The sequence below is a fragment of the Thunnus thynnus genome, chromosome 2 (assembly GCF_963924715.1).
Source record: "Thunnus thynnus chromosome 2, fThuThy2.1, whole genome shotgun sequence".
Classification (NCBI taxonomy): domain Eukaryota; kingdom Metazoa; phylum Chordata; class Actinopteri; order Scombriformes; family Scombridae; genus Thunnus; species Thunnus thynnus.
The window spans coordinates 26,472,042-26,498,667 of record NC_089518.1 but is presented as its reverse complement, the minus strand read 5'-3'; the positions used below and the strand labels follow the sequence as shown (position 1 = coordinate 26,498,667).

The 26,626-nt window shown below is 40.9% G+C and overlaps 1 protein-coding gene across 2 annotated transcripts in view; it reads left to right on the top strand.

The window, feature by feature from the left end:
- The window catches only part of fbxl17 (F-box and leucine-rich repeat protein 17), a 239,313-nt gene that overhangs the window by 59,110 nt on the left and 153,577 nt on the right, over nt 1-26,626 (top strand). For both annotated transcript variants that reach the window (XM_067612929.1, XM_067612937.1), the window contains exon 7: nt 19,208-19,315. In XM_067612929.1, the coding sequence (XP_067469030.1) occupies nt 19,208-19,315 (108 nt within the window). The remainder of the gene's footprint in view (nt 1-19,207; nt 19,316-26,626) is intronic.

Here is a 26,626-nt window from a genome sequence, read left to right as displayed (position 1 = left end):
GCGTATCACAAAGATTGCCTGAGATAGCAGATCTCTGTGTCACCCCCTGCTGAGCTGACTCTGCAGCAGGCCATCCCATAATATCACATTTTTATGCATCCCTCTAATGCTGCCTGTAAATGTGCCACTATTTTATCCTCCCCTCTGCTTTCTTTTATCATTAGCGGTGCCTAACAGAGGGAAGCCTTGAAAGAAGATTGGGAGGGGTTTTACTTTGTGTGTTTGCCCTTGTGTACATGTGATACTCTCAGTCACACTGACACACACACACACACACACACACACACACACACACTTACACAAACAGGGCATACATGCTGATGTCGATTTCTGTTGCTACACTATTGTCCTTTCAACACAATATGGTCTTTGAATGAGCTGCTTCTGACTCAGGGGTTGAGCTGGGTTCACCACTAGTTCGCATTATAATTGCAGTAGAAAAATCATAATGTTAAAATCATATGTAGCTGTAGCACAACATGGTTGTTTTTCAAGTTTTCAGTCAGTCTTACAGTATGTATTTTTCAAATGTTTTCACCACAGTGTTTTGGTATTCTTTTGCAGTTCCTGAACTGATAAAAAAAAAAAGAAAAGAAGAAGTGAAGTAACAGAAATCACTGCAGCTGCCACTATTGATGACTCCAGTTAAACCTCAAGGGCTAATTAATGGCAAAAAATTAAAAATGGCAAAGTAATGTGTTGTTTAAACTTTGTTTGTCCTACTGCTTTAGTGATTGATTCATTTATAAATGAACTTAGACACCATTAATCAAAGACCGTCTTTCCAGCTACACACTCTGATATGTTGTGAGCCTGATGGACCGCGACTGAGGAACGGATTGTAAATCTGGTTAAAACCAGATTTTGTTCATTTTAAGTGGAAATCTTGACTACACAGTCTGGATAATCTGTCAGAGTTGTCTTCAGATCCAAATCTAACCACGCTAATTGATCAAAAAATTGATCTCAGCCTTTCTAAAATACGAAACATGGTTGAAATTAGCGACCATACATCTGTGCAAATCCTTAGCAACTGAGTCGGGATGACAAATAAATTCTGAGAGGAGGCGGTTGCCAGTGAAGGCTGAGTTCATAGTGTGGTCGAGTGGAGTATGAATGTCAGACTCTTCTGTTGCTTGGACTGGGGTTACATTTGATTGTTGGAGCTCCTGTGAGATTAGAGATCTTGATTGAAATAGTTCATCTGCAGCGACAGAAGAGTAATCTATTATTATTATTATTAAAGGAGTCCGTCGACATTTTGAAAAATATGCTTTTTTTGCTTTCTTGCCGAGAGTTAGTTGGGAAGGTTGATATCACTCTCATGTATGTATGTTAAATATTAAGTTAGCAAGTCAAGTCACAAGTCAAAAATTGAATTGTAGTTTTTAAATTTCTGTTTTCCTATGGATTAACAAAATGAGATATAGCACATGCTAAGCTAATTACCTGCTTGCTCTTTACTGATATATTTTCCAAAATATCTAACTATTCCTTTAAGCATATGATGAAATATCCTTGCTAATTTGTTTAGTATGATCCAATTTATGCATGGAAAAACAACCAGTCTGTGAAATGTGTCTGCTCACATGATGTAGTTGGTTTTCAGGATGAGTTAAGATTGTAGTTCTCTCGTCTGTTGTGCAGCGAAGTGGAAATATACATTCTTTAAATGACTCCAGTCACCTCAAAAAACAACCACCAGCGCTAATGTCAACGCTGCTCTAGTGATATTTTATTTCTGTTTTTTATCACAACATTCTCCTTTTTTGTTTGTCTGTTCATTACTTCAGTCCCCACAAGCTGATTTTGAGCCAGTGTGTGTTAAAACAGAGCGCTGTCCCCAGCGGAGACATCTTGACTTTTATTTCTTGGATTTCTAACAAAACCCCGGGGATCCACACTGGTATTTCCATGCTGTGCTCCAAACAACATATGAGGGGTTGTTTTGGTTTTCTCAGCTCAAATGCTCACATGCCAATACATTTGGTGCAATGAGTCACTGGAAATCTGTGTTTTTTGTGTGTGTGGGTAGCTGCTCACACATGTGGGTGAGATCGACTAACCTACACATGATGTGTTTTGTCATGCAATAGCAGCTCTACAATAAAGCGTACATCTACTAACGAAAGGTCTCATTCTCTCATACATAAAGATAAGGTAAACTTTTTATAATGAAGTATATGCAAGCGTCTGTGCCTACAAGTGTGCAAGCAACACTTGACTCAAGGTCTCTTTTCAATCCATGTGTCTAGACAAGCTTCAATCCAGCTGTTTTTTTGCTTTCACTGTCCCTGTCGTTGCTTTTCTTTCTCTGTTTTTCTTTTTCAAATTTCTTCCATTTAATTCCTTTTTTGCTCCCTTGTGTTTTCCCTCCATCCGTATCTCTCGGTGCACCCTGTGGTACCCAAGGGAAAAAATGATTCTCTAACTAACAACCTTTACAGAAAGCCCGTGGACCTGATGATTTTAGGCAGTGTTGGTAGGAAAACACAACACAAAAGGTCAGTTTACCATTTTTTACTGGCCAGTCTCAGGTTTACCGACACTCCAGGCCTTGTTATAGGTGCATTTATTATGCAAGCCATGCTGCATATGACCTAGCTCCTGTAGAATTAGCATTGACGTGGGTAATATGGCAGTGAATAAAGGTTTAACAGTGACCCCGTAGCCATCTGTGATAGTGTTGAGCTAATTAGCTTACCACTGATGTCTCCCCCCTCTCTCTCTCTCTCTCTCTCTCTCTCTCTCTCTCTCTCTCTCTCTCTCTCTCTCTCTCTCTCTCTCTCTCTCTCTCTCTCTCTCTCTCTCTCTCTCTCTCTCTCTCTCTGTGTCAGTCACTATCAGTCACTCTCGCACATATACATGCACAAACACACAGTGGAGTTATTAGCCATGTTAATGGGTCGGGTCCCCGTTAAACTCCTGGACATTAATTGTCAAGTTGAACAGTAATGGGAAAAGATAATGGTCTACTTGTCTACAGCTTATTATGTAGAAAATAAAGGGAGTGCTTGGCTATTGAGCTTTGGCGGAAACACATTTAGTCACTGCTGCCTGTCCTAACCTTTTTTAATATTAGAAATTGTTGTTGTTATTGTATAGCACGACTCATCTATTTTTTATTTCCCTTGCTCTTTCCATCTGTCACTCCACCTTCGCTTTCCCTTTCTGTTTATTTATGATTCACTCGCTTTTTAATCTCTTAATTGATGGAAATTATAGAGTTTTTCGCACATTAAATGTCATATGTTGCCATGACAGATAAATAATGTAAATTAACATTTTTGTGGCAGCTATTTTGTGTCAAAATTTTTAGTTTTGACACCCAAAAATGCCTTTTTCTGGTCAGACCAGAATAAATTGCCTCCAGGACACCATCATTTCTTTATATTCAGGTTCTGTGGAGGACACATTGTGAGAGGCCGCCTCATTTATGAAATGTATGGAAAAAGCTTTGCTGTTCTCCCCTTGCTCTTTATTAGAAGAGCAAGCTCCATCTCTCTGACAGCAGATATGTGTCCCTGTCACTACTCATACCATCAGTAAGAATAATGCCCTGTGAATGAGCTCTGTGCCGACTGGTAACATGTGACAACCTTCTAATTTTCTTGCCCAGGGCACTGTCACCTTACCTGGTCATCATCTGCATAAAAGATCACCCTGAATACTGCAGTGTGTGCACCTCTCGAGTATTTAGGATGTCAACTGTCCCCGCAACGCTCCTCCAGCTCTAATCATACAGACCTGGCAGGCAGAGGCTGCATGCCCAGAGGCCATGAGGGCAGAGGAGGCCGCTACCCCCAGGCCAGCCCCGGGTCTCTCTGGCCTACCATGACACTGACAAGGTGGAGGAAAGGAGGAATAGATTTTTGCCTTATAAAGTCTGTAACTAGAGGAACCTTTGTGAGAGCTGGTGTACTATGGTCCTGGAAAATCTGCTGTAATGATTTTCTTCATTGCAGATTGTTGGCAAATAGTTTCAACTTAGAAAGACTCCTATTGTAATGTGGACTTTATTGAAATATTTAAGCGATCTCTAAAAAACTAATATAATGTATGTAACGAATGATGATAAATACAGATTAAAAAACAGATCTGAAGGACGGACTCTCCTCTACCTTTACCAGAGATGCTGGTTTGCTTGTCTATTTCACAGAAAAGCCTCCTTTGTTCAGAAAACATGTTTCCTTTCGGTGTCTTTCTTTTCCCCTCCTGCCTCTGCTCCAGCTGTCTCGTTGTATCTGATCTGTCTCTGATCATCCTGTTAATCTGGAAGCTTTCGTTTGTGACCAAGAGCTCCGCAGACCACGTTGCACCTGTGTTCAACACCCATGCTTTTTCAGGGGAGCGTGGCTTGCAGAAGGTGTGACAGGAGGCCTGTTTAGTCTGCATCTCGGTGCAGCAGGATGAGCGGAGAGGACTTGTCAAACTGGACTGAGGTGTAGAAACTGAGAGCAAGTTTTGTACACGGTGAGAATACAAGAAAGAGGACAAGCAGATGGCTCACTCAAAAAAAGAAAAAAAAAACAAAAAAAACAAAAGCGAAAAGACACACAGGAGGTATTGCTTGTGCTGGAATGTGTCTTGATAAAATGAGGGATTTGAAATAGGGACTTCTTTGAAATAGTGCTGAGAGCAGATCTCTGGAATCAATAAAAGCCCACTCCTACACATATTTTCATTTTCAAGTTTGTCCGCGTTTTGTCAGGACACAAGTGGTGATTTTTTCTCTCTCTGGTAATTACTGTGCAATTTACAGAGCATCTTCTTGCTGAGGTAATTGTCTTTAGGGAGGCAAAGATCACCTTAACACTTACTTGTTTTTACATAAATTTAAGTCTACTGTGTGCCTTCTGATTACCTGATTTATAAAACAAAATGGTAACAAGAAACCAGGTTTCACAAAATGTGGAAAATGATAAGAGAAACCCACTTAACGAAAGTAGATTTCTGCTGGAGTAACCTGACTTCCTGGCATTATATACCCCCCACTTGGGTTTTTAGTAACTAACGATTTGTTGAAAAAAAGTTTCTGCACCCCTGAATGTGTAAAAATGAGAAAAACATTCAACCTTCATCAGTTATATGTATTTATTTTTTATTTAATCTCTTTTTTAATCAGAAAGTCTCATTGAGATTGAGAACAAAAAGCATTCATAGTCAGTCAGACACACAATCAGCAAACAGAGGCCAGACAGTCACAATCAATAAAGAATTAATAAAAACAGTTACAAGAGTCCTAAAAAACATCAGATTAACTGTAATACTAAGAAAAACTGTTTGGTTTAGCAATAATGCTGAGGCCTCAGTCACCACTAGTTTATTGTTAATCCACTAATGCTCCTGAAATGCTTGTCTATGAAATTTGGAAACCAAGAAGCACCCACATTTACCCACATAAATGACGTCAGGATTAGACGGACAAGGCAGAGAACCCACAGCAAGGCGCCTCTGAGATGAAAATGTATTTAATTCACGAAGGCTCAAGGTTTGGTCTTCTAATTCTTTGCATAGGTACATATTTTCTCTTCACAAACTCTTTCTCACATTCGCACACACACCACACAAACTCGGGGCTTTATCATATTTGCTGAACAGCTTATTTAGTGAGGATTAACATCAAAGATCTGCGTACAAGATCAATGTCATCTCAAAGAAACACAAAGGTTCTGAAAAGCTGCTGTTTCCCTGAGTGAGAGCATTGAAGCTGTTTGTTGCCAGTCCTGTGATTCTCTCAGTCGTTGCCAACTCCCGCTCCATACCTTTAGTATTGTGTCGATAAGAAGAAGAGGTGGCAGTTCTCTCCATAGACTGCTGAACAGAACAATCCAATATGGGCCATAGCTGTAACGCCAAGCATCGATGGGCACGTCACCACAGCAGCCTGTCATTCTAGTCCAGGTCCATGGCCTACTTGGCCTCTTTAAGTCCCATTTTTCATCATTAGCTTGGGACATAAAACTGATCTCTAAGTAAAGCTTAAAGTGTTAAAAGTCAATTTCAGTTCTACCCTGATAGATTGTCCTGGACAGTTACCATGGGAACTGTGAAAGGCTAAGAGGTTCAGAGTTGTCTCTCTTGGTGGCTTTCAGTTCTTTGTGAAAGGGAAAGACCATCAGTAAGACCACTTGTCAAGAAGCCAGTTCATAGTGTTGTTGGTGCTGTGAGGAAGACTTCCCTCCTTCTTTTAAATTCATTACAGTAGGTAGTATATGTTTTTTCATGATAGAGTGCTTTCATACATGCACTCAAGTATCCAGGTTATTGATGGGTTTTTGGAGTATCCTGGTAATATATTGCACATGTGAATACCACATCCTGCTTTAAGAAATCTAGATAAGTCCTGATAAGTTTTGAGAAATCTGGATATACTACCTGGATAGAAACTGGGATAATGTGGCCTCACTCAAAGTATGTGGAGACGGTTTATAATGCAAAGAATACGCTCAAATAGAAGTGAATGTGACAGTAATGGTGTTTCCAACCACCTGTTTTTAGTTTATTTTGAAAAAATCTGGAAATATCGCAAAAATGTTTTTATGCTGAGGTGGTAAAGTTTGTATATTGATAAAACCAAAATGCAACAAATGGCAATGGAAGCACTGTGACTAAAGCATGACGTACATGAACCATGTGACTAATATCCACTGAAGAGACAAAAAATGGTGGCAGACAAAAACATGTTTTCTACATTGTTTTTCACTTTTTGAGGTTTGACTTGCGCTCTTTTAATTACGCCATCTTCTTGAGCCCTCTTCTTGAGCCCTCTTCTTCTGCAATGTTTTAATGGCTCCTAGTTGGAGGTGGATGGAAATGTGCATTAATTTCAGTTTTCTTTTGCTGATTTTCTAGAAATTCAGTTAAAATTTGCACTACATTTGGATGCACTAGCCTTGCTAATGCTAATGCAGAAGACAGATTTTGTTGTTGCTCTCATTTTCTATTACTAATGATTTGATAGAGAAGCTAAATCTAGCAGAGTACAGCTCAGTTCAGGTAGTCCAAAACCAAAATGAGACTACCCACAACAGTTAATGTAACTTAGTTGGTGCAAAAATAATAGATTTTGTGGGTATAGAGAGTCAGAGAAAAACCTGCACTGGCACACATGATAATAAACTTGGACAATATTAGAATCATGTAAACATGTAAATATCATACTTTCAATATGATGAAAATCATGATAGGACCAAAAACCAGGATACTAATATACATGTATACTCATTAAAATGCCTAATGAGCAACTACAGTAAATCTTCGCATATAGTATAGCACAAATACATACAAATACAATATGTTTCGACACAGGATCTTCATTAGGGTGTTTTGCTACCTTTCCTAAATTAGATTTCTAAATCAAACATTAGAAATATAAGTCTATATAGTGCGTGGTTGCAAACACCACTGCAGTGCACTAAGAACACAATGGGTTAGATAGATCTGTCAGATAGTGCCAGCTTTTAACAGTTGTGAGATGTAAACAAAATGTTTTTGGGCGTTGTGTTGTTAAGCAACAGAGGCTGAAGGGCAGGCTGGACAATTGATGGCTTGCTATAGGCAGAGTGAATGGATTCAGAACTAACATTTCCAATAATGCATTTTCTCTGGCTTCCCTGAGAGTGGGTAAGAAGAACAGGGACTTTTGTTTGTTTGTTTTGCAACATGGTTATCGAATTCAATCTGTGTGCCTTTTGTTAATGCAGAACTCATACAGTGCGTACTGCAGGACATCTGACTTTCTGAGATGTTTTGTTGTAACACGGACCCTCACAGCAACAAAACTAGCTTGCACTTTCATTGCTCTGTGGCACACATCAGCCTGAGGCCTCTCACTGTAAAGCACACAGCCACATAACTAATATGGCAAGTTGACATTGAGGATGAGCCCTTCAGTGAATATGTGCTTGGGAAAAGAACACATTGGGATTTGAAAACTCAAGAGTGGTGTTCGAGGGCTTTGACAATGTGGCGTAATGACAGCTACCACTTTGCATTTAAAGGAGTAAAATGCGTCGTTTGGCTTCCTCCACAGTAGCTTCTGATTTCCGTCTGACACGCAACAAAGAACTATTGATGTATGCTTGGGAACAGAACACACTGGGATCCGAAACCTCAAGAGAATCGTTGGAGGGTTTTGACAATGTGATGTAATGACTTTGCATTTAAAGGAGTAAAGTATGTCTTTTGGCTTCCTCCACAGTAGCGTCTGATTTCCATCTGTCACGCAACAAAGTACTATTGATCCTCAGGGAAACAGGCCGAGAACAAAACCTCTTCATCTTTTTGAAAACCGTCATTTAGGGGTCTCAAGAAGTTAACACTCACCCTGCCCATTCCAACGTATGTACAATTGCATATGCGCACGGCCATATTATGATAAAAGACAGTGTGTGAAACTCTTGAGGGAACTGAGGGCTGAAGCCACTGAATAAATGACAGGTAATTTTCAGTTGAGAGTGGAGCTTACAGACGAGTCAGGCGATCAATCACTTTGGCGATCGCCCATGCAGATTTCAGTCCTCCTGGCATCATCAAGGCTGATGACATCGATGGAGCGAGACAAGATTGCTTGACAAGTGTGTGAGAGCGAGAAGTGGGTGCCGTGTGTATGTGGAAATGACACATTAATTGATTTCTGTTGAAAATGCTGCCTTTGTCCAGGCTATAGATTTATTCCTGCTAAGTAGGTAGCAGTTACTTTTTTGTAAGATGTGTGAAAAGTATAGGGCAAGTTTTTCATGGATTTCTTTTTTCAAGTGTTTCTGAGATGGTCACAGCTGGAGAAAAGTGGATCTATTGATCTTAGGAGTTTCATTTTTCAAACATAGTCATCTTTCTGAGCCAGCTTTGATTTTAGAAAAAAACATACAGTCTGCTTTTCAGATAACTTTATGGCCTTTTTGTCATAGTGTACAGTGGAGTGATGTGAAGGGTCCTGTGGTAGGTGGTGACAGTGGATGACCATACTCCTCTTCAGCTTAACTTGAGCTCATTACTTAGCTTGACAATGATAGACTTTATTGTGTATTTATTAAACAGATAAAGACAGCAAAGATGGAGCTAAAAGCTCCAACAATTTGGCATTTTAGCCCACTCAAAGCTCTTTACATTACATGTCATATTCACCTATTCGCACACACATTCATATGCTGATGGCACAAGGACACTTCAACATGCGGACTGGAGGAGCCGGGGATTGAACCGCTGATCTTGTGATTAGTTGGATGACCCGTACTACCTCCTGAGCCACAGCCGCCCCTAAAGGTCTTCTTAATAACTGTAACTGGTCACTTCAATTATATCACACTGGACTGGACCTGCTAGGAGCCAATAAAAGTCAGGAAAAAATAAATAGACAGGAGAGACCTGAGGGAAACAGAAAGGTAAACTGTTGCATTCCTGCTCTTTTGTGTTGTGTTGCAGAGCAGAGAATGCCGCTGCTATAGTCTCTCTCTCTCTCTGTCTCTCTCTCTCTTTACCTGCTTTTCCCAGGTGTTAAATTTCAGACACAATTTCCTCTGCCGCTGTGGTCAGTCTGTGGTGATAAATCAGATGCAGCAGCCATTTGTATGAATTTCCATTCCTTCCTCCCATATGTTGCATCTCTAAACAGGAACGCCTTAAAATACATATTGCATGAGCCCAAACAAGTAGAAATGCAATTCCACTGTTTAGCACCAACAAAGGGTTTTCTGTTGATGTAGTAATTGATTAATCAACTTATTGTTTCACCTGTAGTGACAATATTCTCCAAACATTGTACAAAACTATTATAACACTGTCTCTTGCTTGAGAAAATTTCAGTTTTTCAAGACTTCCCTACTTAAATCATCTCTATCACTTAATGCTACTTGTTTGATTTATCTTTGGCTTGCCCCCAGTTAGCTGTTACTGTGTTAACAGTGTTGGAGCCTGACCTTTCTCTAGCTTTCTTTTACACACTGTCTGTGCTGTGCTTCTCCTACAATTTCCAGCTCAAAATAATGAGCAGGGCAGAGGTTAAGAAAGGCAGAAAGATGGCAAGAGAATGGAAGACATGTTGGTTGCTTACACTTAAACCTTCAGAGACAGAACAAGAGAGAGTCACTGATGCCTTTTTGTTTTGAAAATGCCAACTGCCCACAGTATGTCATTGTGGGTAGTCAAGTGGACAGGGAGTGGTTATGTCATTGCTGACAGTTGCTGCCTGGTGTTGCCCAGCAGCAGGTCACCATAACACACACACACACACACATGCAAACCCCTGCTGGTGGTTAAAGGTCTGCTAGTTGTGAGGACTTGACAACACACACACAGACACTCTTCTGCCAGGGCAAGAGTGGGTGTCAAAAAGCAGCGTGTCCTATCTTAACCTTAAAGGGGACCTGTTATGCTCATTTCCAACTCTATGTTTTTATTCTAGGACTCTGCTAGAGTAGTTTTGCATGATTCACAGTTCAAAAAATGTATCTTATACTGGCCCTTTATGCAGCCACTCAGTTCAGCCTCTGTCTCTAACAGGCAGTTTTAGCTCATGTCTCTTTAAGGTCCCCCTCCCGATGAGCCCATTCTGTTCTGATTGGCCAGCTTCAGGAAGCCTGCTGAGGGGCAGCTGTATCAGAATTGTGTTAAGTTACTGCTGGTGCAAACCCAACATTTCCTGCTTTATGCCTCATATTAAAAGCTTTTAAATTACTCAATAATGGGAGACTTTTATTGTGAGGAATTTATAGGAAATTAACTAATGAATTAGCAGAGCTTTGTTAGCTGCACTAAAAAACGGTCAACACAACAACATATGGAGATATCTGGAGCTCTTTGTTCAGCAGATCAGTTAGACATAATGCAGGGAAGAATGGTACAAGCAGAAACAGCCACAGTGGTTATGATGTTTGATGAAGAGCTGCAGATAACCAGCACAACTCCAAGAGGTAAACAACTTATTTTGCTTCGCCCTGCTGTGTAATGGAAAACTACACACAGCGTGCCAGCTCAACTTGAGTCATGGCTCGGTGTGACTACCCCCAAAACAATGGAAAAATGCCATAATATTAGCAGAGCAGAGCAGTGAACTTGTGCGCTGTGCGTGGAGCAGATGACCATATAAAGAAATCTGTAACAAGCCAACATCGGTTTGGCTGAAATTAGAAAAAAATGTTGGAAACCGAACATTCAGAGCAGTCTGAAGCCAGTGATTTTTGCTCACAGGGATTACTTCTACATATGTTTACCTCATTATTTGACACTTTGGCCATATTTATTATGACCATCTGACATTGTAACATTATATATATATATGACTGAAAATAAGGAAAAGCATAATAGGCCCCCTTTAAGTGTGAGCGTAAGCTAAGATGACTTCTGACTGTTATCTAAAGTCTGAAGGGAGCCTCTGCCTGGGATTTAACATGTTTGCCATGTCTGCATATGAAATTATATCACTTAAAGACCCCTTTAGACATGAATGTAGAAAAATTATATTATGACTACACACTGAGTCACTTTCAGAACTTTACGCTTAATTAAATAAAAATGAATTCTTGAGAATATTATTTCATTTACTTTGAAGACTTGATGGAGAGAGAAGAGCCTCATCTCGTAATGCGTTTCAGAGGATTTCCTGCAACTGGCAATGAAGTGACTTCTTATGCAAAGCTGCTGGATAGACATAAAGATGGATTGTTAATAGAATGTGTTGCAGTGTATTCAGTAATCATTATTAATCTGTGTGTCGGCGGATTCTTTCTCAACTCGGCCCAGTGTTCATAAAGCTCGGTTAATTAGACTGATTGATTAGATGGTGGTGATTCAGAGCTCTCATCACAGCTCCTCATCCTGTCAGGCCTTTAATAAGATCAGATTGCTCTCATATTCATGCACTCTCCCTGCACACGCGTGCATGCACACACACACACGCACGCATGCATGCACGCACACACGCACACACACACGCACTCAAATGCACAAACGCACACACACACGCATGGCTTGTTTGGCCTGTCATAGCACCTCTCCATCTTTCTCACTGCCTGTCTGTCACATCCATATTCAGACCGGATTTACAGGCATGAAGGAAGCAGCCAAGCTTGCCAAAGCAATACACTGAAGACTAGAAACTACATTATGTTAACATGAAAAGATTGCAAATCTCTCATCCCCCCTCACCCCCCTTTTTCCCCTCTTCCTCCTCTTCTTCTCCCTTGTCTCTCACTGGGATCCATCCTGTGTTGCTGTCTCATCACGTCTCATAAATATGACTAGTCCCTCTGTTTAGCCAAGGAAAACATGAGACTGGATAGCTGGAGACCAAGAACCTCACATCTGTCCAGGCTTAACAGTGTACTTGGCCTGCATGTGTGCAGCATGTGTGTTTCTGTAAGCCTGTGTGAATGTTTTCATGTCTGTATACATCAAATATCTTTGTTTCCATGCACTCTTAAATGTGAGTTAGCTTTGCTAAAGCTATAGTAGCTTCTCTCAGTTATGCTTTTCTGATCAATACCCATGCACAGCTCCAAGCCGACCACCCTGCACTTAGCACACAGTGCCTGCTCATCAGCACTGAGACAGCACAGTAAAGAGACTCTCCCTCACTGTAGTAAAACTTTACGACTTTCTGTGTTGCTTTTGTCTCCAGGCATCGGATGATAAGTATTCATTTAGATTTTTGCCCGATCACGAGTGCTCCGCGTCAATACAGCCCAACAGAACTCTTAAAAAAGAGACAAAGTTTGGTGTTTGTGTGTGTGAGCATCAGTTTACGAGTGTGTGCCTGACTTTGTGTGTGTATAAACCAAGGCTGTGATGAACCCACTGCAGTATCACCCCTAAGAGAGTATTTATGGAGAAAATGATTACCTTGGAAAGAACAGAACTTTGATGAAAATCGCCCCCCTTCAATTTGCACTTCACAGGCCTGCAGTTGGTGTCCTGTCGGTAATATTGAAAATCTGTAAAATTGCAGAGAGTACTTCAGTAACAGAGAGCTTTCATAAAGACATCATTTCAGCAGCCCTTGATTGAGGCTTCGTGTTGAGATTTACCATCATAATCGCTGTCATAGACGGATCCAAAACAGACCTTTTGAACTTTTTGTGACTTGTAGTGACAGAAAGTGTTCTTTGTTTGCCTGAAAGTGACACCTGGTTCAGTTAGTAAAAGTTTATGAAGATTATGTGTAATACTGTTTTCATCTGAATGCTGAATATAAGACTTCAGGGAAGTGTGCTGCGTCATCAGGTGACTGACCCAGCAAACTGACATTGAGAGCAGCATGTTAGAACGTCCCAAATACATGACACATTGCAAGAACTAAAAGAAAAATCTTTTAAATGATGTAGATGTTGACATAGATCCCTGTTCCAACTTCTCCCTTCCTGTAGGCGCTACAGAACACTGTACGCCAAAACAACCAAACAGAGGAACAGTTTCTTCCAGCATGCCATCACATTTATGAAGACTTAAATCAGTTATGTCAGAAACAATCCCTTTGCAATAAGCCTGTAACACTAAAACATCCACTGTACTTATACATTATGAATATTGATATTGGATTAAATAAATACAAAGTGTCAATATCAAATATAATCATCAGTCGCTGTCAAATATGCATATTTACTTCACAGTTTACAGAAACTGTAAAGGCATTGTATGTTGTCTATTTGTTATATATACTGTAAATGTCTCTGTTTTTTCCATCTAGTTGCTTGAATATAATAGTCGTAAATTCACTTTTTTTGATTTAGCTTTCTTGTCCTTGGTTTGGCTCTATGTTCATCTGCACTGGAGTAGTTCATGATTACATCTTTTCCTTGGCGAAGATGAAACTATTCTCAGTGATGATTAAGATTTGGTAAATTCCTCAAGCTTGGATACAAAATTATTTGACCTACTCTCGTTTGAGTGTCTGCAATTTCTCGTACGTAACCCTCATACAGTTCGTTCTGAATGAGGTGCATTTCTCAACTGTCTCTCTCTCCGAGGTTTCTGGCCAGTAACGCAGCAGGCACAGCTGGAGGATGGAGATGGAGGTCAGACTAAAACTGAGTAGTTTTAGTCTGCAACGAGAGAAAAATGTTCTGCAGTGTTTTCTTTTACTCCGAAAAGAAGTTTTTTTTTTTTTTTTGTCCCACCCTTGTGAGCGATAAAAGTTTTTTTTTTGTTGTGGATGTGTATATTCGATTGTGTATCATTATTAGAGTTCTCGTTTCAAACATTGACAAATGACATTGTGCCTGCCCTCCACATACTCCCTGCCATTTCTCTCACTGATAACACCAGCTTCACCTGAATGTGTGTGTGTGTGAGTATGAAATACACACAAAGGAAGAAATAAAAGAGTGAAAACACAATTAATGACGTGAGGGAGGCTGTGTTTGTGTTGGTGAGGATCGGCCAGTTTTAAATGAGGGAAGGATGTAGAACTTGAGGCGGAGGGAGGGAGGGAATGAGGAAATGATTGAGGAAGGGATGAAAGAGATGAACGGTTCTCTGGTCTCCGTTTCCACCTCTTTTGCCTGAACTTTTGATGGAGTCAAATGACTCATATGATAGACGATATTGACAAGATTAAATGCTCTATTGGAAGAGAAGTGGCCCCTGGGTGCTGCCCCAGCGTTTTGTAAGAACAGACCGCCAGACAAAAACCACACACTGACATACAGCACTACCGCTTTTTGCTACCACAGCACTCTCAACAATTACTTTCCAGTTCTTTAAAACACACACACACACACACAAAGGCTATCTTTATGACTGCAGCATTTCCACCATTCTAGCCCACTTTTTTTTTTTTCCTGATTTCCTTACCTCGTTCACCCAGAGACCATTAAACCAGATCCCTTCTAAAAGGCTTTAAGGCCTCTCTTGGCTAGCCACTTCTTCATGGCTCTTTTCATGTTTTAAAATCAAAGTCCGTGGAAGGCTTTAGGGGGAGGAGAGGGGAGGTGGGGAGCAAAGAGAAAATTTGGGATGGGTTTTTGTGTTTGCGGGTTGGAGACAAATCTTAGTTACAAACCCATATGGTCTCACTCACACACAGAGACACACACATGTACACAGCCTTAATCTGATACGGTACATGCCCTCCTGGCCTGTTCTGCTCTGGTGGGATTCTATTTTTTTTCTCCCTCTGTCTCCTCTTCTCACCTGCTGAGAGTTACTGTAGATGTGTAACCTGCTTTCTTTCTTTTTGGCTCTCTGTCCGCTTTTACACACACACACACACAGGTATACACACACATACACCCACACACAACTGCACCCACACACTCCTGGAACACAAACACTGGTATGAAAGGCGGTCTGGAGGTGGCCTCTTCTGTGATTGGTTCACTTCTCTTGCAGACGGCTCTGATTTAAGGATCACCGTGTGGTGTGTAGCTTTTTGATTCTGCCGGTAGTCAACCTGAAAATGTTTTCCTTGATGGTTTTTTGGCGGAGGCCATGTTTGGGAAGCTCCGGCCAGCTCACTTCACCTGCCAGCTGCTCAGCTCAGGCTGGTCCTTCTGGAGCCAATTTTTTTTTTTTTTTTAAAGTTTCATACTCAAGAAGACAACTCCGCTCCACTCTCCCCCTATCTCCACCTGGCCCTGCAGATCAGGTTCCATATGCATCAGTGTCTCAGGAAGGGAGTGCTGACTCACCTTCTGTTAATCTTTCCTGACTGCAACGAGAAGTGATGGGTGGTGTGGTGGGTGCAAACCCGAGGCGCAGAATTTGAAGGTGCGTCCAGTTATCGATCGCTCTTAAAAACTGTGCTCTGTGCAAAGCTAGTAAGTACAGTGAACTACTACAGTTTGTACACACAGCTACAGTACGTCCAGGGTGAACAGTCCTGTTTTGGGTGATAAGTTTTATTCCTTTTTGTCAAAGGCTTTAAATTCAGCCACTGGAAGGAGGAGAGATTCTGTGCAAATCCTTCACAACCAGCCATTTTCTCAACATCCTTCCCTTTTAGTCGACTGCCCACCTCAGCGCTCGTTTTTTGACGCTTAATTCTGATCATATTGAACAAGCTATGATGTTGAAACTAACCACTGGAGCCAGCTGGACGTCGCTCCGAAACAGGAAATGCACTCTCGAATTTGTCTGGCTTCAATAGAAGAGAAAGAGAAATGGAGGGAATATTTGTTAAATATTTATTCTTAAAACCACCTCATTGCAGGATGATATACAATACAGTCACAAGTTTGGACACACCTTAACATTCACTTGAATGACTGGTACTGTATCTCCAGATGTTACTTAATTAAAAGAGTAATAAAGTATCAGCACTCCCTTTCCTCTCTCAGCTTAAGTTTTGTTTTCTGTCAGAACAAGGTAGAATAATACAGAATACATTCTTTTACGGCAAAATGTCTGTGGTGGTGGGAAAACCTTATGTTTCCAAACTTCCTCTTAAATAACCTTGGTTAGTTGCTAAATCATAACCTCAAAACATCTTTCCACTACATCATCTGTGACTAGAACACCTTTGTAGTCACCGTCCATTATGAACCTTTTTGCACTTAACAAGCACTTCGGCTTCATACTGATAAGGTGAGAGACATATCTTTGAGCTTCACTAGAGTTATAGGAGGTGTTTTACCCAGATAAGCCGTACTCTATGTGACTCGGTGAAAGATAAATGGAGACCTTGTTCTCTCTTTTTGTGACTTCTCTTTCCCCTCGCTGTCTGTCTGGGTTTTCCATCTTCCTCTGCCTCGACTCAGTAACCTTTAAGGTAGACCTGGAGTCGGGGGAGAGGGGCAGTGAGATGGGGGACAGAGAAAGAAAGGAAGAGGCCACATTCCAGTGACAGAGGTTTGATTAAGTCTGGAAGTGCGTATGTAGGGCAGCATCTAGAGAATCGACAGGTATAAGGGCAAGTGATCAGCAAAGAGCAGGTTATAATAGTTTAATCCATGTTAACACAGGAGGAGTGTCTAATGGATCTATTAGCACAACAGGCTATGGCAGAACAGAACTGAGGCAGGGAAAACAGGCCGGTGATCCCAGCTGTTTGGGCATCGATGAGCAGGACGGCTCTGTCCATTGCACCAAAAAGTTGTAAATATTTTAACTTAAATAAGAAGAAAATACAAATGGATTAGGCTAGCGTGAAAAACAATGCAACTGAGGCTCTCATATCACCCACCCCTTCCACCAAAGACGAGACATTAGTTGGCGTTCAGACCAAAAACAGCTCTGTGCTCAAAAAATGCAGGGAGTGAGACAGTGATCCATATACAGAGAGAGCAAATGCTAATAGATTGGCTGAGAAGCGCTACTTCACGAATCCAGGTATCAAAACACAGGTGCTCTTTGGATCCAAGGACATATCATGAGACCAAAAAAAACAAAAAAAGAGGTTGCTTTGTGATCAATAAGTCATAACCGACAGTGATACAGGCAGTTTAGTTTAACAGATCCATCAGTTTGAGTGGCTATCAGATGTAAAAATACGGAACAGTGGTTTATGATGCTATGAGGAGAGCTTTTACTGCTCTGTAAAGTTTTAAAGATGAAGTCGCTTTGTATTCCAGCAGAACTTGAGCAAAACCGCTTCCCCTCTTCTTTTTTTTCGAGAGCCCTTTGCGTCGACACCTTTGCTCCCTCAACAATGAGTATCCTCATTCAAGCTGCATTTTTTTTCCTGTGCTGCATTAATCTCTGTTTGAACATAGCTGTGCGGTTTTAGCGACGTGTTTTGCAGTGATCTGTAACAGTAAAACATTTTTCCGTTTTGCACAGCTCAACATTACAACTTCATTGGCAAGCCGCCACTCTAACAAGCTAATTAATTAACTTGTCAATCATGCAGTGAAGACAATGCCCCTGGAGAAGCAGCGGTGGAAACCCTCCTCCTTTATGACTCAGATCTGTCACACGGTTGAGAATCATCATTTTGCAATGGAGACAGAAGATGAAAAAAATAATTTTTCTGCTGCTCCTTTGGCTTTTTTTTGGTTTGGTGAATACATTTCTAGAAGTTGATGGTACGACCACCAACAGTGTTGATGTATAGTAGCTGTAGCAATACAGTAAGTTTTTATTAATGTCCTCATATTCAGTCTTCATGGTCCATTTCTTCTTTTTTGATGTAGTTTTCATAGATTTGGCTCAAATTATTATTTTATTTGTACAGTAGAAGTGTTATTTAGATAACATATTAAAAACATCTCATACTTGGATTTCAGTCGGCATTGCTGAGCATCAGACTTTCTCATACAAGTCAATAAGATGAGGTTTGAAGTTTGTATGTGTCCATCACTAGTTGATGCACTTTTTTTCTGTTTGACTTACCTGTTGGGAATTTCAGAAAGAAACATTGAAATTTTTGACAGGACCGCTTAGATTCGAGGAGAGATTTTTGTCCTCTAATGTTCTTTGATGTTTGTTTATCTTAGTGTTTTTTAAATCACGGTGCAAAGTCGAATTCCTTTTTCTTCTGTTCTTTTCTTCTTCTCATCTTATTTTGTCTTTGTGATTGATGAGGAGAGTTTGAAGAAGCACCCAGCGAGCCTACAGAGAGCACAAACAATCTCCCACATATTGTCGGAGTGTGTGTTGAGTGCGGTGAGGGAGGTGAAGTCGCTATCAATACCCATATTGATGACTACAGTGGAAGCTGGTGGAAATGTTCTGCTTCCCTATTGATCTCTGATCCATTATAAGCTGTTAGTAGACGGCTGGATGAATGATGGGGAGCGGCCCATCCATCATAAGTCGACGCCCACGCTCGCTTGGCAGACACACTCTTTTAGCTGTTTTGTCCGTTATCCTCCTCCTCCTCTCCTTCTGTGATCCTCCCTCTCTCACTCCTTTATTTCAGCTGCTCATCAAACACAGAACACACCCGACCGCAGCGCAGATGGAGACATTTGGGCATGAATTTGACAACACCTGTCTGCACCCACTTGCTTTGAAAGATTGTCTTTATAGAATTATTTGCTAAAATGACTGGAAAGTTCAACTTTATCTCAACCTTTTTCGTGTTTCCTCGCTGCAAAGTGTCCATCAAAGTGTTAAAAAACAAACCAAAAAAAAAAAAAAAGTTTTTCAGATTTCTTTTCACCATCAATGTCACATGTCAACCCTGGATCTCTATAAAGGGAATGAATGATATTGAGTTGATTCTTGAAGGGAAGACATATCAGAAATAATACTCTGAAGATATTGATTTGAACTCTCTCCTCTCTTCTTTCTTCTAATGTTGTCTTTTCTCCGCTTTTTTATTCTCTAGGTCACTGATCGGTCCGTGCGAGCGGTTGCAGAGCATTGTCCTGAACTGCAGATTGTCGGCTTCATGGGATGCCCTGTGACGTCCCAGGGAGTCATCCATCTTACAGCAGTAAGTATCAAACAACTCCGCTCACAAGTTTTGTAAGTGATTTGTAAGAGCACCAGTCGTGTGTTCAATTTCAGTACAAGTGAAGATATGGTTGTTCCTGCAGCGGAGGAGAAGGTTAATTTCAGTCAACAGTTTTTTTTTTTTTGTGGTAATTACTTGTATTAGTAAATGTCAACAGAAGTTTAAGCATGGATGTTTTTTTTGTTTTTTTTTGTCTAATCCTTTTACCGTAGGCCAGCTCTCCGTGTTGCATCCATCGTCTCCAGGGGGGAAATTTAACTTTTGGGGAGTAAACTCAGGACCTCGCTGTGTGTTTTGAAGTTATTTCGTGTTAACTTTTAAATCTCATGAAAGCCTAATGAGATGAATCCTAATAATACGCTGCGGTTCTGACTACACCCTGCTGTTTGGATATTACCATGTTAATGAGTAGGGGCTCCGTGGTGAAAGATGCTCCATGCCATATAAACATGGACACACACACACACATACACACACACACAGTGATTGCTCAGATTGAATTCACAAGGAAATGCTGTACCTTGTTTTTCTTCTTGTTTATTTATTTTTCCCAACATAACATCCATCTACAATGCACGCGTGCACTTGCATGTGAGTGTGTATAATATGTCCGCACCCACGTGTGCTCGTGTAATACAATTCAATTGTGTTTGATGTAACTGGGTGTACATGTGAGTGTGAACTACCCTCGTGAGCCTGTGTGCGCCCATTCCTCCTCAAATGCAATTACAGTTGTGTTAATAGGACTGAGACACCCGATGCCACGCTGCATTATTAGATTAAACAGCAGATTAATTTGTGCTCATGGTTTTGGCCCCCTATCATCTCTGCAGCCTCCACTGACCTTGGCCATGGTGTTGTAGACAGACAGTAATGAAGCCAGCCAATCATAACAGCATTAGCATATGTGGAGGTGGACGCACACACAGCCGCCTACACGCACAGTCCAGCACACCTCATTATTATTTATTATAGTATTAACCAAGGAGTTCAGATGAACAAGTCCATATATCTGATAATATTTATGTTTTTTTTTTTTTAAGCTGCAGTTTTGTCTCAAAAGAAAAACATATTTTTTTTCCAGCCTCTTATCGAGGTTCTGAGCTTTAACAAGACAGATACCAGAGATACATACAGAACCACATTTTCATCCAACTTCACACAACACAAGCACACACAAAAAACAGAGCAGCACTGACACAACTATACACACTTACACATCCATTATGCCTTTGCTTAACCCTTAGAGACCCACCATAGACCCACTTTTGTTTTTTTAGGGGTCGTGGGGGCGGGGGATCTTTAGGGGGAGATAGCAGGTAAAGAGTATTTGCCACATAGAAGTAGTTTAGATCATCTGAAAGCTGTGAGCCTGAAGATTAATTTGAGATGCAGCTCAGCACTGCGTGTCAAGTTTTTCTAGTCATAAATCTGTAATAAACATTATGTTTTGGTTAGGTGCCTATTCAAATTTTGAAAGTTTAGAGTGTATAAGGGCTTAGAACATTATGATGGAAGTATATGATGGTCATTCACATGCTCAAATATACCTCATAAGTTGTTGCAGCAGTTTTTGAGTTGATACCATTTGCTACACAGATTTGGTGCAAAATGTAACCATTTTTGACCACTTGAGAATTGATAGAATTTGTCAAATCCCTCCAAAATACCACATTAAGACACCAAGACCTTGAAGAACACCACAGAAAAAATCATGCTGTGATTTGGTGTTAAAAACTTTTGACATTTGGAGATTTCTGTAAGAATTGCATTTTTTGACGATTTGATGAGCACTTCTATTCTGGAAACTGCTCAGAAACCCCTTTATTGTCAAAATTGCAAGAAAAGCCAGACATCCTCTGAATGCCCTCAGTCTCTAGTTTGTGGTTGTAAAGTTTCATGAAGCTGTGATTATCCTAGAAGTCACAATAGGTCATTTTATACAGCAACGTCAAGTTTCAAAAAATGGTCTCGCTACAATGAAATGGCTACTATGGGGACTAACATCATCACACATGAATACAATTGGGCTCATTGAATCCACAAGAGTCTCAGCTTTCCAGTCATACTCAATTTATGCAATTCCAAGACTGTTTAGGGACCCCAATATGCAGAAATATTCAAATACATCTTTTTTAGAATAGATGAAAATAACACATTTATACTGCATGCAAAAAACTGCATGGGATTAGCATAAAGTGGGCATGTCTGTAAAGGGGAGACTTGTGGGTACCCATAGGTCCCATTTTCATTCAGATATCTTAAGGTGAGAAGTCAAGGAACCCCTTTTGAAAAATAGCCATGCCAGTTTTTCCCTCGCCAAAATTTAATCTAATATTATTAGGTGTTATTATTCCTTCCCAACAAGCTAGCATGACATGGTTGGTACCAATGGATGCCTTAGGTCTCAGAGGGTTAAGAGGGAAGTCCAGTCAAGAGGAGTAACATAAAAGGACTGGTTGTCATAACATGAGGGATTCCTTGATATTTTTGTATAAAGTTTAGGTAAATTTCTTCAAAGGTAATATTTTGAATACCTCCTTATAGAGCTAGACTGATTAGCTTACAGTGGATATATTGGTACGGGCTTATACAGTATGTGGTCGATAACAAGAAATTGCAATTCCTGTATGTATGTATGTACGATGATTTAGAAGCGTTTTCATCATTACGTCATTTTTCTTGGGAGCACTGATAAGTTTATTCTTCTATAAGCGTCCTGTTCAGTAAATATTTTGGTCATGATTCTTGAGGGATCCTCAAAAATACTATGTGTTTATGTAAAATAAACTCGTACTGTATATCATCATCAGACCTTTGAAACTCTCAAGTATCGATATTGGTATTGGCCGCGAAAAATTCTGTATCAGTCAGGCTGTACCTCGTTATACCAATCTTTTATTGAAGTAGCATGTTTAGAAATCAAAATGCAGGGATAGTCTTTCTTGCTCCACGAAATTTTTAAAATTAGCTTTACATTATGATTATTTTTTGCATCGTCCATGTCAGCTGCTACAATAATCATGAAAGGGTGACAACTCTAAATCTGATCCAATCAAAATGACCACTTAACAAATATGTTTTTTGAAGGTAGTTGAAGTTTTTGGCCCAAATATGTTTATAATGTAGGAGTTGATGAGATGATGTGATGAGACTGAAATGTTTTGACCACATTCTGTCCATACAGATTCATAAGATAAACATGTATCTCTTTTTTTCTGTTATTTCATCATTTCTGTGATCCATCTCTTTCTGTCCCGCTCACTGGCTCTTCCTCTCTCTGCCGGTGTAATCTCTGACAGTAATTATCTCGTTTAGCAGTTGATTCCTCCTCTCATTCGTTCCCAATTGGTCCCATCCAGTGTCGATTTGAAAATCATATTCTTGCGTTTAGAATCGTTGCATTTCTGATGACTCCGTGGACCTGCATGCGATTCCAGGACTGCGGCTCTCCTCTCGTGTTCGATTATCACACTCCCTCCCACTTCTTTTCTTCCTCGATTGCTCTCTCTCGCTCTCTCTGATAATCTTCCCAACCTACTTATTTCCCACCTAGCCATCAGCAGGGGAAAAGGAAAAAAAAAAAAAAAAAAAACCAGGAGGAAAATCCATTACTTTTATTAACTTCTCTTATATGACACACTCATTTCAGATTGATAGTCTTTTTTCTATACCAACCTCCCGCAAATTAGGGTATGAGGGAATCAATTGAAAACGTATTTTCTTAATCAAGTGAGCTGATGGTTGAAACGGGTAACCCACGGTGCTGGGTTTGATGCAGATGGTTTGTAGAGTAACTGTAAAGCTGTGGCACTTATGCTCCTCTAATGGCTTTGCAGTGTTTCAGTCCTACGGGAGAGCTGCACCGCTCCTCTATGATGTGCAACACAACTCAATACTTGTAGCAAGGCGCCGTTTGATAAATCATCATCTTGTTAGCGACTGAAATCAAGATCTCTGCTGGCTGAGAGACTAAAGCCTCCTAATCGAAACTTTCCTGACCGGTAGGAAATCAAACTGTACGTACGACTTCAGACGTGAGCACAGACACTGTGGTGATTTTAAGAACAGACACGTGTCTGATGTGTTTTGTGTTGTTGTGCCAGGGATATACTATAAATTTTTATTTATGGTTGCTTTCCAGATTGACGCTTTAAGTTGGCTACGAGCTCTTGACAGTAATAATAGTTTTATTGATGAGGCTTGTCACACACCAAGGCTGTGTAATGGATACAAAACATCTTTGGATGGAGGCTTTGTGTGTGTGTGTGTGTGTGTGTCCCAGAGCTTTGAGTGATTTGGCGCTCTCCCTTAGCAGCTAATTTGAGAACTTTATACAGTATATATGTATACTGTATGTGTATGTTCCTACTATATCTGAGCAGAATCACTCTCCTAATTCAGTTTCAGAGGGTTCATCCTTTTATTCAAGCTTGTGACATGCCACAGAGCTGGGAGCGCACTGGATTTAGTGTGTGTGTGGTGAGGCATTGGGCGTTATTAAGGGTGGAAGGCTTCACTCAGCCGGTTTGAGTGTAACTCCTGCTCGTCTTCAGATGTGTGTGCGTTTGTATGTGTTTGTGTCTTTTAGGAGATGGATTTGTGTGTATATTAGAAGTGGATAAAAGACAGTATTTTCTGTGATTTCCCTCCGGTTCCTAGTTACACTTTTCTGTTGTTTGAAAAAGGAAAAACTCACTCTCTTAATGTTATTACTTTTAATCTCTTTCTCTGTCCAATCTCTTTCTGCTTTTGGTCGCCATCACCCTCTGCATATGTACAGTGTCTCTTTTTTTTCCTCTTTTTTTCTGCTTTTGTGTGTTTTTGTCTTTCTCTCTTTCTCTCTCTCTCACACACGCACACATAGACACACATACTCTCGCTCTGTCTCTCCATCTTCCTGTCAAGCGGTGCTCTTTTCTTCTGGTAGTGATTAAGTCCAAGGTCGGCTCTATCAGAGAGCCAGTGTTTGAGAGCAGCTCTGGGTGCCAGAGAGCCTTCATTCCCCCGGCCTTAGATGTCCCACTGATGGCTTCCCCTTTTTGCCTGTCATGCCTACCCACAATACCCCTCCTCATACATCAGCCTATCACTGCCCTAAGACACTGTGGGCCTCAAAATGCCTTTTTTGTGTGTGTGAAAGTTCCCACCCTCGGGAGAAAGAGAGGAGGCCAAAGACATAACAAATGGAGAGGCTGTTGAAGAATGTGTCAGAGATGAAAAGAGGTATATTTGGAGACTGTAATAGCTGTGTGTTGTCTCTCTGATGTACAGAACTTGGATGTTTCTGGTCTTAATTTGGGGCCTTGTAGATTAATTCAGCTGTGCCGCTCTAGTGGTTTTGTTGTTCTTCTCCGCAGAAAGTTAGGACCTTTTGATAAATGCTCTCTAAATTTGACAGAATTGGACTGTGGGCAATACCTCATTCTCTCTGTGTGTTTATGAGCAAATAAAACAGTCTGGTTTATGACAGGGATGCTATTTAATTTCCTAACCAGAATCATATGGTCTATCCATCCTGGTGGCTTAGCAGGCTCAGATGAGCAGTGTGTACTCGCAACATCCTTCAGAGTTCAAATTTGGCTCACAGCCTATTAAAAAAAACCAGAAGAAAACTCAAATATTATTTTCTTTCTTTTTCTTTGTTTGCCACGAGCAGAAGGTGAAAAAGAGATTTTCGAAAGCTGTGAAACACAAAAGGTTACGATACAGGTCTTCACCCACTGTCACCTTCACACCCACCACTCCACCACTTTCTCCCCACATGGGATGAGTGGTGTCTGGCTTTGCTGTAGTCTGCTGGCCCCTTATCTCCTCCCCCTGACTGGAGCATAGAAAATACATAATCACAGTGCCCTGTGTCAAACTGATAACCCCCCAACACAAACCAGTGAAGTAAGTGTGTGTGTGTGTGTGTGTGTATCTTCCCCTATGTACATATGTGTGTGTGTGTGTGACTGTGTACTTGTACATGTGTATTGTGTCTCAGGGGTGGCAGAGAGGATAAAGGGGAAACGAAGGAGCAGAGGGGATTTGGAGGAAGAAAGGTAATGGGGTTGAGGGGGGGGGGGGTCGCAGAATGAGTCGAAATTGTAATAATAATTTTCTTCACTGCTGTATGGGGGAGATTGGGGGATTTATGAATATAATGAGCAGAGAAGAGCCTAAGGATGATGTGTGTCTACTGCAAGAGTAATTGAAGAATAATTCATTTGGCTCTAAGACTTTTAACCCAGAGACAGACAGAGATAGAGAGGTTTTTGACCTCTGGAGGGAGGGGTATCATGTCTCATTATTGGCCCAACGAGTGTCACTGTGCTGTGACTGTCATCCAGTGCCGCCACATCGGGTCGCGCATGCTTGCATGCGTGTGTATGTACGTGCCTATGTGGTCATTTGGCTTAGTGCGCCGAAGAGAAACCAATGCTCTCTATCTCCTCAAGCCTTTCCTCGCCACTGAGTTTGTTATCAACACCAACACATGCAGGATTAGCGACTGAAAGAGAGAGAGGAAAAAGGGGGTAGGAGAGGGAAAATAAGTGATAGACAGTAGATGGGCACAAGACAGATAAAGAGAGAAGGTAACCACACATACACATACACACATACAAGGATCAGCTCACTGGTCCGTGACTGATGCAGACAATGTATTTGTGATACCAGACCCATGGCCTTTCCAGTTTTTGCCTCAGTCCCTTTTCAAATATTCATATCACTCTGTCTGCCTCTATGTATTTATACGTGTGTGTGTGTTTTTTTTTTTTTTTTTTCTCCTGAATGTGCGTCTAGTGAGAGTGTGTGATTTAGGCTTTACTGCAGAGGGATTGTCTCGACACAGCTTTCTCCTGTCTGACTGAACTGTCTGGGATGCTTCGATATGGAAAAAAAAGCAGAGCGTATATGCATGAGCGCGCACTTGTATTCACCTAGTGACACCGCTGCCATTCGTCTCACCTTTTTCACTCCCCCCTCCCACCGCCCCCCGCTCCCCGCCTCATCCTGTCTCACACAATCTCCAACACATGCGTACAGCCAAGCAAAAATGTGTCAGGGCCACAATGCCACCTCGACAACACCCTGTGACTTTGACTTCTTGCTCAGGACTTTGAATATTACTTCAAAGTGACTGTCTAAAGTTCTACCTGCATTGTTTAGAGGATTTAAACTCAAGTTTGTCTGTTTTCTCTCGTCTTCGCTGGCCTGAGAGTTGAATTTCCACCGTTACGGTTGTTAGTTTTACTGAAAAGCAACCTTTTTTTTTTCTTGTTTCATAGACAGTACTTGCATACA